The sequence below is a fragment of the Pararge aegeria genome, chromosome 7 (assembly GCF_905163445.1).
Source record: "Pararge aegeria chromosome 7, ilParAegt1.1, whole genome shotgun sequence".
In the NCBI taxonomy this organism is placed as follows: Eukaryota; Metazoa; Arthropoda; class Insecta; order Lepidoptera; family Nymphalidae; genus Pararge; species Pararge aegeria.
Window position 1 is genome coordinate 5,488,559 of NC_053186.1, and position 11,299 is coordinate 5,499,857.

General features: G+C 37.0%; 1 protein-coding gene across 1 annotated transcript; it reads right to left on the bottom strand.

Annotated features, from left to right (window-relative positions):
* Positions 1 to 853: 853 nt before the first annotated feature.
* On the bottom strand, positions 854 to 9,514 carry LOC120625345. The gene is made up of 9 exons (XM_039892382.1): positions 9,216 to 9,514; positions 8,528 to 8,773; positions 7,968 to 8,226; positions 7,651 to 7,796; positions 6,959 to 7,043; positions 6,616 to 6,664; positions 4,084 to 4,171; positions 2,206 to 2,417; positions 854 to 1,001 (listed from the first exon to the last, which is right to left on the bottom strand). Exons 1-9 carry the CDS (start codon positions 9,429 to 9,431, stop codon positions 878 to 880), a joined length of 1,425 nt encoding a protein of 474 aa, XP_039748316.1. The 5' UTR covers positions 9,432 to 9,514; the 3' UTR covers positions 854 to 877.
* Positions 9,515 to 11,299: the final 1,785 nt, after the last annotated feature.

Consider the following 11,299-nt stretch of genomic DNA (forward strand, 5'->3'; position numbering starts at 1 on the left):
AATAGACGCAGAATTCAGTTGTATTATTATTCTTCTTCATGTAACCATCTGTGAATAAACACGTTCCTAGTTTTTTTTTATTCGACTAGATGTTAGCCCTTGACTGAAATCTCACTTGGTGGTAAGTTCCATGGTGGAGTGTGAGATGGTAGCGGGCTAACCAGTTAGGTCGTTTTAGGATATCGCAAAAGGGTTTCAAAGTGGTATCGTACCGGAACGCTTGGTGGCACGTCTTTGACTGTAGGGTGGTAACTAGCCACGGCCACAGCCTAGCACTAGACCGGGAAGAAATAGACTACAAATTACAAACTCTCAAAGTTTCCCCGTCGGAGATCAACCTCCTTAATCAGACCACAGCGCTCACCACTGTGCCAGGGAGGTCGTTGTTGTTGATGTTGGTGAGTAATTAAAAATGTTAGACGATGTAAAATACACTTTTAAACATTTAATAAATGAATATATTACGACAATACACAAATCGCCATCTAGCCTTTAAGTATGCGTAGCTTGTCTTAGTACTAAGATAACTGACAAATATCTGTGAATAATATAAATAAATACTTAATATACAGATGAAAACTCAGACACTGAAAAATATTCATGTCCATCACAAAAACATTTTCCAGATGAGGGAATAGAGTCCACAGCCTTAGACTCAGAAAAGCGGGTCGCTGCTCACTGCGCCAATCGGCCGTCAACGATTACCATTAAATATATTTTACTTTCAGGTAGGAACTATTTTGATTAAATTTAATTTCCTTTTTGGATTAGATTGATTATATTAGTTTCGGGCGTAAGGGTGTACCAATAAAATACAAGTCTCTAAAATATATGTTTATTTTCTAACTATTTTTATTTTAAAAATATTAACATAAAATCATTTTCTATTTTCTCGTAGCGATGTCGGTAAAAATACTTGGTACTTCGTTGTATTGCCGCCTTTTTCTACAATGGCACGGACCAGCGAAAATGGATCCAATTTTTTCTTCACCACGAGAAATCTAAAAAAAACCAATAATAGTTCCACAACTTCATTCTGATGCAATTTAATAATATACTAAATGTGTAGTGGCTGAACAGATTAATTTCTAAAGAGTTGGCAATTTTTAGTGATCTCCCATATCTCTGAGAGAATAATCCACAGTATTTCTAAGTAAAATATGAGTGTTCTTATCTACTGGAACAAGCGAACGAAAAAACTTAGAAGTCGCCCTCTTTAACTTATTAACAAATTGTCATTTGAAATGGGTATGCATCCTACAAGTCTAGGTGCACGCACCATGAATTGAATTGCATACATGATTGGTTCTACTGTACGTCTACATGGACCAGCCGTGATTGGTCGGCATTGAATCTGTCAGCATTGTGACAAGCGAACTAAAAGCATGCGGAGCACACTTCATAAGCCACTCGACGCTTTATTTTCTTAGACTATTTATGCTCCAATTTTTTTTTTTCGTTCGCTGAATGGAATCCATATTTCTCTACTAGAATCCCGAAAACCTAAAATTGTAGGAAATACAAAAGAAGAATTTAGGAATTATAGAAATTAAAAAAAGGAAAGTTTACAACCAACGTTCGGTGCCGTATTTCTATAGAATAACTAGTTTTAAGACTTCAATGGCGACATTTTATACAGTAGGGAACGTATCCGAGGCAACTTGAGGCCGGCCAAGTATGATCGTGCTATCTGTAACTTAGTAATATAATTTGAGACAATAAAACTAAGGCTTTATGCAGTTCAGTGCTAAGTTACCAAGTTACCAATCTTTTACTAGTTACTGTGATAATCCACGCCTGCGCCATTACGCTTATGGGTTAAACCAGACTGAACTAAAGAAGTTAGCAACAAATTTCCTGTAAATCTCTTAGTGGTTCTTGTGGCTCTAGTATTCCTTACCTCACCTGTCCATATCATTGCCAAAAAGCGCGCATTTCTTTTCTAAAATAGTTCCGAACATTAATTCTGTGTCGAAGGAGTCAGAATTGCATATATTATATCCTTATTGGCTCAGATTCTGCTGTGGAGCTGGCACCATAACTCCCATTAGGGGGAGAGGAACCCACAACAGTATTTTTATGGAATTCAATATAAAACGAGCTGCCAGCAATGTACCAGGAGAGCATGCAACTAAGGAGGTCTTTGCAACGTAGGCCAATCTTTTTACTGTGTCACTTGTTTCCTGTGACCCTAGTAATCTTCACCTGTCCACGTCAGCGCCATAGCTCTTGGAGGCCAAGCCAGTCTTCTGCGCGCAATGGTGCATGACAGCGCGCTCCTCCTTGTTGAAGTCAGCGCTGAATACGAGGTCTACGTCGAAGGTGTCGGAAGCAATGTATCGCCGCATCAGCTCGAATCCTGCTCTGCGCAGTTGACGGATGTCGGTCGTGTTGCTTCCAAGACCAGCGCGGTTTACCTAAGAAAACAAGACTACTATAACAAAAAATACCGACTTCTATTTTGTTATACTCGCATATATATTTTTTTATTATACGACAATACACATATCGCCATCTAGCCCCAAAGTAAGCGTAGCTTGTGTACCTAAGATGACTGATTAATATTTTTATGAATAAAATACATAAATTCTTATAACATAAATGTAAAGGTTCAGACACTGAAAAACATTCATGTTCAACAAACAAACATTTTCCAGTTGTCTCTCAAACCCACACTCAGAAAGCAGGAAATCGACAGTCCAATATAGTTTACTATGATGGTACAGTGTGGTGACTGCTAATTACAATATAGTTGTCACCCTCCACTTCCCGGGGGTGTCGAACGACACGACTATGGAAATATACCGGAGAACGGACCGCAGCACCCTCCATGCCCCTGCTACCATCTACTGTGGTCACCAACCCATGTGCCCCGCGTTGTGATCATGAAAAAACCCTTCCGTTAGGTTAGGTTTAGAGACCTTAAGTTCAGTTCTGTAGTGGACTGTTATAGGCTATTGATGACTGAATGATGATTGCACGATGATGATGATGATTGACTATGAAAGTCAGTAGGCTTTAAGTTATCATGTAGACTGTGGGGACTATATGCAACTATGCATTAATAATATGGTACGTCAGCGGTACTGGCTCGATGTCGCTTGCGGCATGAACCAGTCCGCCACAAGAATACCACTTCATAGCTCAACATTAACTAGACTGTGAGATGGTGATAACAACCATAAAAACGAGATTTTGAATTTGAATTTTGTTTGGTTCTCCAACGGATCTCTTCGTTTCTAATTTAACCCTTCAGGGAAACTTCGAGCATAGCCCATGGCTCGTTAAGTGAGTTCTAATTTGTGTTTTTTATATGAAGGGCAAAAAGTCAAACCGAAATTGACAGATTAACTTTGCTCCTAAGTTAAGCTTATTAATATAATAAGTTACATTAGTATAGTATCTCAAGTTTGAAGCCCGTTGCAATCGCACGTTATTTGTTATACATTGATTTAGTTTTTTATCTAAATATGATCATCACAGTTGGTTGTCAGCGCGAACTTTGGAAGTCTGTCAAAAAGAAAAAAGTCACTTTTCTAGGGCATGTGCTTCGGAATGACAGATACAGGCTACTGCAAATGATAATGATGGGAAAAGTTGCTGAAAAGAGACGCATCGATCGCAAGAGAAAGTCTTGGTTGGAGGAAGAGTGGACTGGGATCGCGAGTACCGCCCAGCTGTCTCTCACGAGAGAAAAGGCAAAGTATAAAAATGACGGTCAACCTTCACTAGTTGGAGAGGCAACTAAAGAAGATGATCTTCAAATATTCACCAAATTTGAATGGAATCATACTAAGCTTATAGCCATAACCTTTTTCCTATAAAAGAGATCTGTGGCCGGTAGCGGGTCACTCATAAGTCTGATAACCAAAGCTCAAGGTCACTCAGCGAGTCGAGATGCTAAAGTGATAATGGATTCTCGAGTCCCAAAGTACTGTAGTCACGACCGTAAATGCAGCGTTTGTAGATCGTAGCTATTAGGTGCACAGGCAACGTCTTACGAATTGCAGGGAGTCCCTTGATAGAGGCGACATAGGCAGAGTTTATAAACCCCTACAAAGGTCCTACAGACAGATAACTTACCATTTGCAGATGTGGCTTGATAGGCTCGGCAATGCCTTGGGAATCCACACCCAATCCACCTCCCTTCCAACCCATGAGTTTCATCATTCTGGAAGATATAAAGTGTATTATATATACAATAAGATTCAAGGCGTGTTAACGTGTTTGAATTACTGGTTCAATATTATCAAGGATAATCTTTATGCTTCCCTTTCATTTTTCGATGAAACACTTGAGCTGATCTTATATTTGTCACAGCGTACTTTTTTATTACGTACGTGGTTCCTATAGAATACGGAAAGCTTTTTTAAGCATATTTTGTTTATTGACTTTACTTGTCAACTATTTTTAGCTCAAATATAGTTATATTCTATGATTTATTGATTTTCATTTATTTTTTTAAATTCTTAAGAATGCTTAAAAAAAAAAACACTAATAATTTATAAGAAAAAACAAGGTTTTTATTTATTAATACTAATAAAATTAGTATTACTAGGTCTCCGCCGCCCTCTGTCCTTGCGTCATGCTGATTGTGCGCTAGCCGTTCATCATAATATACCATACCATACAGCCTTCAGTAAACTTCCCGTACGTCCCGTAATATTAATGTTTCATTTTCTCCTAAACTAAGCGAACATGCTGTAAAAGTATTATACTATACTACTATTGATCCTTCAAAAAGATTCAGTTTATTATTAACACATTATGTAGATACACCTATACAACATGCTATTTGGTCACATAAAAATACGATAACTATATTACCTGTTTTATTACCTGTTTTAATATATTATTACTGACTGACTCATTTTTCCAAGGATCAATATTTTATGCCTAAAAATACAAATATACTTCTCGTGAATCATTATTTACGACATGCATGTGTTAGGAAATAGGGAATTACAGCACTTTATCTATGATAAACCCGATGATTATATTAAATATATCAACAAATCATAGTTTGTATACTCATTGATAATGTATTGAAAATAGAATAATGGACTTTAGTAGACTGTCAAATAAAAGTATAGGATCTATGGCGGGAGACGCGAGTTTGACAAGATAGCTTGGCGGGAAAGAAAAGTTAGGACGGATTTAAAGTAATGAAATGAGAAAAGGATATTAAGTAAAGTATTGTGGATAGAACGTTACAAATTGTGAATAGATGATTTATAATGGAAACAATAAACGTAGCAAAATATTGTTGTGGCGGAACAAGAGTCGTATATAAAAGTTGTTGGTACTATGGTTGTACCTGATGTTGCATCAGATAAGTATATCTCATCCTTTGGGTTATTTATTGGTATCATATATGGAGCCCTAGCATTATTTTACACACACAGTTTATGTAGCAGAGAATGCTCTATACAAATAACTTGTTCCAAAAGTCCTGATGTTATAAGTGATCATAGTAGTCATGTTTGACCTGTCTTATATGTCTTGTATAAAAGAGCCGAGCCTTATAACATATGACAATGTTGTAATTGTGTTTATAAGTCTTGTTTTAATTGATTGAATAAAAGAGCAACGGTAAAGTTTCTTGCCAGTGGTCTTCTCTGCCGAAGACAGCATTCCGAACTGGTAGTAGAGTCATTTGAAGGTAACAAGTAATATGAATTATAGAGAAGCAGTATTAGAGTCAGTCCAGTTGATTTATTTCACTCCTTGGGAAGTCAGGTTTATAGAGTACAGACTCACAACACTGCTCTAAAGCAGGTTTGTGGGCTTTAAAGATGTCTTTTATAAAATGAATACTTTAATAGTAAGGAAGAATAGTAGTCATTATAATAAATAATTACTGCTAAGAAACTAGGTATTTAGCTTCAATAATACTGTTAATTAATGAAAGATCTAAGTGCCATCCTGAACATTGTGGGTATTGAAGTGAATATCTGAATACCTTGGCCTTCCATATCTATATTTTTTTAGCACATGCGTAAAAAACGACAACAACAACGACGACATAAAAAGCCACTATGGCTTGTTTTATAATCGATATCTATTAGGTACTTTCGCGAACTTCTATTAAAATCTACTAAAGATCGGCATCGGCAGGCGGGTCGCAAACCTTTTTTGTTTTACCATTGTTTCAGGCTGAAATCTTATACTTAGTTACAGAAATTAAACAATATAGCAAATAAAACAGCCTTCTATTGGTAAAATAATCTTTACTGTTTATAATCCTTACTAATATTATAAATGCCAAAGGTTGTCTGTTTGTTTTTCCTTCTCGCCCTAACTAGCAAGCAACTAGTCAACTTTTTTTTTTGGCATAGAGTAAGTTGAGAGAATGGAGAGTAACATAGGCTACTTTTTATCTTACGGGTTTGTAAAAAACCGTGATAGAGGGGGACGAAAATCGCGGGCAACAGCTGGTATTGGTATAGAATATAGATATGGACTTCATACTTCATTCTATTGTATATATTTAAACTTATGAGATTTTAGAGGAATGTGCAGCGTCCAAATAAACTCATGTGAGTTTCAGGATGCGAAGAATAATAATTTTAGTAGTTTGTGTAATAAAAATAAATAAATAATAATAATACTTACTTCGTGGCCACACTATTATCCACAGGCGTACCAAATTCTGGTTTTTTGCCTGAAAATAAATGTGATGGTTAAATCTAAGATGGTAACAGGCTAACCAGGCAGTTATATCAAACATATACCCCGAATACTGATTTGGGGTATATGTTTGACATACGCCTGTCATACGCTGTATCGAACCGGAACGGTAAATCGCTTGGCGGCACGACTTCGTTGGTGAGGTGATAAACCTGCGTAAATCGTCCGCGCACTAGATGTCACTCTTGAGATTTCATACAAATCGTAGTAGTCAACTTTCACGCGATAAAATAGGTAGAAAATCTCACACTAAGCACTCATGTCTTACCCGAAACATCGTTAACAGATATCCTGTCCCCTTGGGCAATCCACTGCTCCTTTATGAGTACGCTCACTAATTCTCCTTTTAACCTCTGAAATACAAACAATCAATATAGCTTACTTTATAGATAACTAAGCTGTTACTCTTAATTTTAGTTCTATTGGAATAATAAGTATTTTTTTGAGATCTTACAAAATCAATTCAGCCCGACAACCGTGCATAAGTAATAAAGGCTTTAATTTAAATCCCCAGGGAACATAACTCTGGTGCTGTTCCAGGATAAGAAGGTCTTTGTCCATCTCCAAGAGGCCAACATGAATAAAAAAAATTTTTAATTAGAATTTTGAATTTCAATGTGTGAATTTCATAAAGATTGGTGCAGTTGTTGAGCGGATCATATGTAACAAACAAACTTACAGACACACACATAGGAAGTAAGGATATATTTCAGTAAGTGTGCTTAGCAACTTCACAATCTTAGTTTCCAGTCCCTAATCTACCATAAAACAACGAGACACAGAGCTGTGGCATAATTTAGTGGTTGTAATTCAATCAACTCACAAGAAACGTTCATATACATGTGATGGAGATAAAACTTTGAGGCACTAATTGCTTTTCTGGAAAACAAGCTAACCAACATTTCCCATGGAATATATAACTCCAGTATAATTTACCAAGTAGATAGAGTACATACATACATTCCACGCCATGGCCTCAACTGCACTCCGTGCCTCGGGTTTGCTTGATCCAGTGGCCTGTGCTACTAGACACTCATTTATGATCAGCGAGAAACAGTTATTTTCATATGTACTTGTTATCGGTATGTGACACACTTGACAACTGCCTGGAACAAAAATTAAGTATCTGTCTATCATCATCAAGAACATCATCATTGTCAACCAACTACATGGCACAGGACTTCCAGAATGCAAAGAGTACAGGCTGTAGCCTGCTAACTTTGAGTGGAATAAAAAATAAAACATTGCAGCAATCCGAGTGATCTGTATTAACTCACTTTGAATGTTTCCAAATTTAGAACTCCAGGGCCGTATCAGCAAAACCATTCTTCCAAAAGTTGAATTGAACAACCTGTCTGTAAAACTTCTTATATCCAAACATTTCATGTTTAGCATCTCCTTGAAATAATCATTAGGATCTAAGCTTTGTATCATCCCTGTCTTGTTGAGACTGTCTTTGTGATTCGATTTTGGTTCATTGTTACTGTCATTTAGTTTTTCATTGCATATTTTTGTTTTATTCTGTATAGGATATGCCTGCAATAAAATAGCACTCATAAATCTCTATTTAAACATATTGTTAAAGGATTAAAGGGTTAAAAGGTTTTAACAACCACAAATTTAAAGGGCAATAAAAACCAAGTGTACAGCAAGTTTGCAATAATGCATATCAATACTGAATAGTTGCAATAGCCTGGAGCAGTTTCGTATGGCTTGCATTCTTTATGCACAATAAAATCATACATAATAACAACTAGACTAGTTAACAAGTCTATACAGAAGCTCTTATCTGACAAGATTTTGTTACAAATATATTTTAAGCCCTATCATTACATACATTTGGTAAATCATCATTTTCATTTGTCTCATCATCAGATATGTTTGTGACATTTGTTGTAATCTCATTTGTAACACTATGTCCTTGAGGCACAAAGTTTATTTTTGTTGATTTTGGAGCTGGACTATCTATAATGACTCCACCTGAACGTTTTACACCCTTTGCCCTGTCCTCTGCTGCATCGGATGCTGATACGAAAGTTCTTTGGAGTTTAGATTTCCTCAGTTTTCGGTATTGCTGGGCCACCTGTAATAAGAAAGATCAAAAATTGGAGAAGAGAGCAGAGCATGTTTTAATTTTGCTCTGGGTCTTAGGTCATTCAAATAAGGCACAACTTTGACAATGCGTAAGATTGTTTTCAGTGCAGTCTGTGTGAAACATTAAGAGCAGTTGTAGAACTATTTCAAGTTCAACTAGGTTTAGAACTTAGCCTTTAGTAACCTTTCAAGATTTATGAATTTTTGAGATACGCCCCGATCATCACACTGCCTACAGCCACGGAGCATACTAGAAAGAGCAGTCAAGAGGGTATAACTGCTATAGCAATGTAGGGGTATATCACGAGATGTAAGGCGCCGAACAACTGTACTGTTCTGTATCTCTATCTTTTTACAGTGTTATACTATAAATGAAAATACGAAAAGCTATGACGTTAAATTCACCCATTTTGAAAAGGTTTTAAACTTACGTCTTGTGATAGCCTAGCAACCTCCTGCATGATCTCCGTAGGGTATCTGCAGCCCATAAACTCGATATTGAAGAACACTCTCGCCAAACAGACCAATCTCTCTTCAGAATAGTCATTTTTCCACCGTTCCATAAAAGCTTTCCGCAATAACCAATGTTCTTCGCTTTCGTGCTCTTCTCGATATTTACTGACATCCCAGCTCACGTCAAAAGACATATTTATGGCTTATTTAAAGGTTTAGCGAAATTTTGTACGTCTTTGCATTGATAAATAATATAATTCTATTGTTTGCTGTTTTTGGTTAATTCAATTCAATTCTTGTTTATGGCTTTTGTCTGTGCCAACTGGGCACAAGGTACTTCGCCAGTGTCTTGTAGATGAAGAAGGCACGAAGGAGATTGATCGGTGAAACTAATGAAAAGTTAATTTTGAATTTGTACCAAGAAATAGTTGTTATTAGCTAGTTAGCTCTTTAACCTAAGGCAGCACAGACAACACATGCATATATATCTAACACGGATATTTTTTGTACATTATACTTTAATTTTATTACTTACTATATATTTACATAAAAATCTACAATAAGGACTGAAAACAAACATTAAAAAACATTTAACACTCAAAGGACGGGGGACTTTGGGAGGAAGAACGTCATAGAGGGGATAGGTAAGTTTGGGACAGTTAAAAATAATATGAGTTATAGTGCCCTCATCCAAGCCACACTCACAGATGGAGTTGTCCCTTATCCGGAGTTTGGCCAGATGTACAGGTGTGCTAGCATGACCAAGACGCAATCGGGAAATTGTGGATGAAGTCCAGCGATTTGTACTCCGAGAGTGACAAAACCAGGGTTGTCTTGGTATGTTTTGTTGGATGGTAGCGTAAAACTTACCCTTAACCAATTTGGAATCATTCCAAAAAATTTTCCAGGCTGTTTCCATATATGTTTTGGCAAGAGTACATAGGTCCTGCGATGAATTTTTAAAATGATCTAGAGAACCTGACTCAACAGCTGTTTTGGCACATGAGTCAGCAGTCTCGTTTCCTGGAATACCTGAGTGGCTTGGAATCCAAACCAGTAAGATGAATAGTCCTTTTTGATTGCAAGAGAGCAGAGCCTTCCGGATTTTTAAGATAATGGGAAATCGTGATTTGCTGCGAAAGGGGTTTTCTTTAATAGACATTAAACAGCTTAAAGAGTCAGTCAGAATAACCGTCTGTTGTACGTTATGGGACAGTGCAAACAGGATTGCTTCCAAAAGAGCAATGGCCTCTCCGGTAAACACAGAAGACTCGGGAGGGCATTTAAATTTTAAAACAATTCTGTAAACAGGAACCCAACATGCAGCACCAACACAACCTTCTGGAGACAGCTTTGAAGCATCAGTATATAAAATAAGATGATTTGACCAATTTTGACTAATATGCTTTTGTAGTTTGATATTGGTATCTGGGGATCCTTTACTCAGACCTAGATCTGTGATGATGGAAGGGTTGTATATTAATGCTTTAAATGGGGTTGAATATAGTGGGTTGATTGTGAAAGATGTCAGGGGATTAGGAAGGCTGGTATACTTTAGGAAACTATCTAGCAAGTAGGAAGACGAGTTACGGGAGCAAGGTGCGTGTGATAGTTGGCTTAGTCGGTGCCAAAGAGGATGGGATGACAGCTGTAACATCTTGCTGATAAAGCGGTCACATAGATATTGTCGACGGATGGATAGAGGAGGGTCAACGCATTCTACCTGCAAAGCATTAGTGGGGGAGGATTTCATTGCACCTAGAATAATTCTAAGGCATCTATACTGAATTTTATTTAACTTTTCAGCAGCTGATTTATTAAAAGGCTCTAAAACAAACATACAGTAATCCATGTGGCTACGTACTAAGGCATTATATAATAATTTTAAAGTATAGGGGTGAGCACCCCACCAAACTCCCGCTATTGCTCGTAGTACATTGATGCCTTTTTCACATTTTTTGATAATGTGTTCAGAATGAGCAATTCCATTCAGTCGTGTGTCTAAATAAACACCTAAAAATTTAGCTTTAACTGCAAGGTTGATTGCTTGACCTTCAAATGA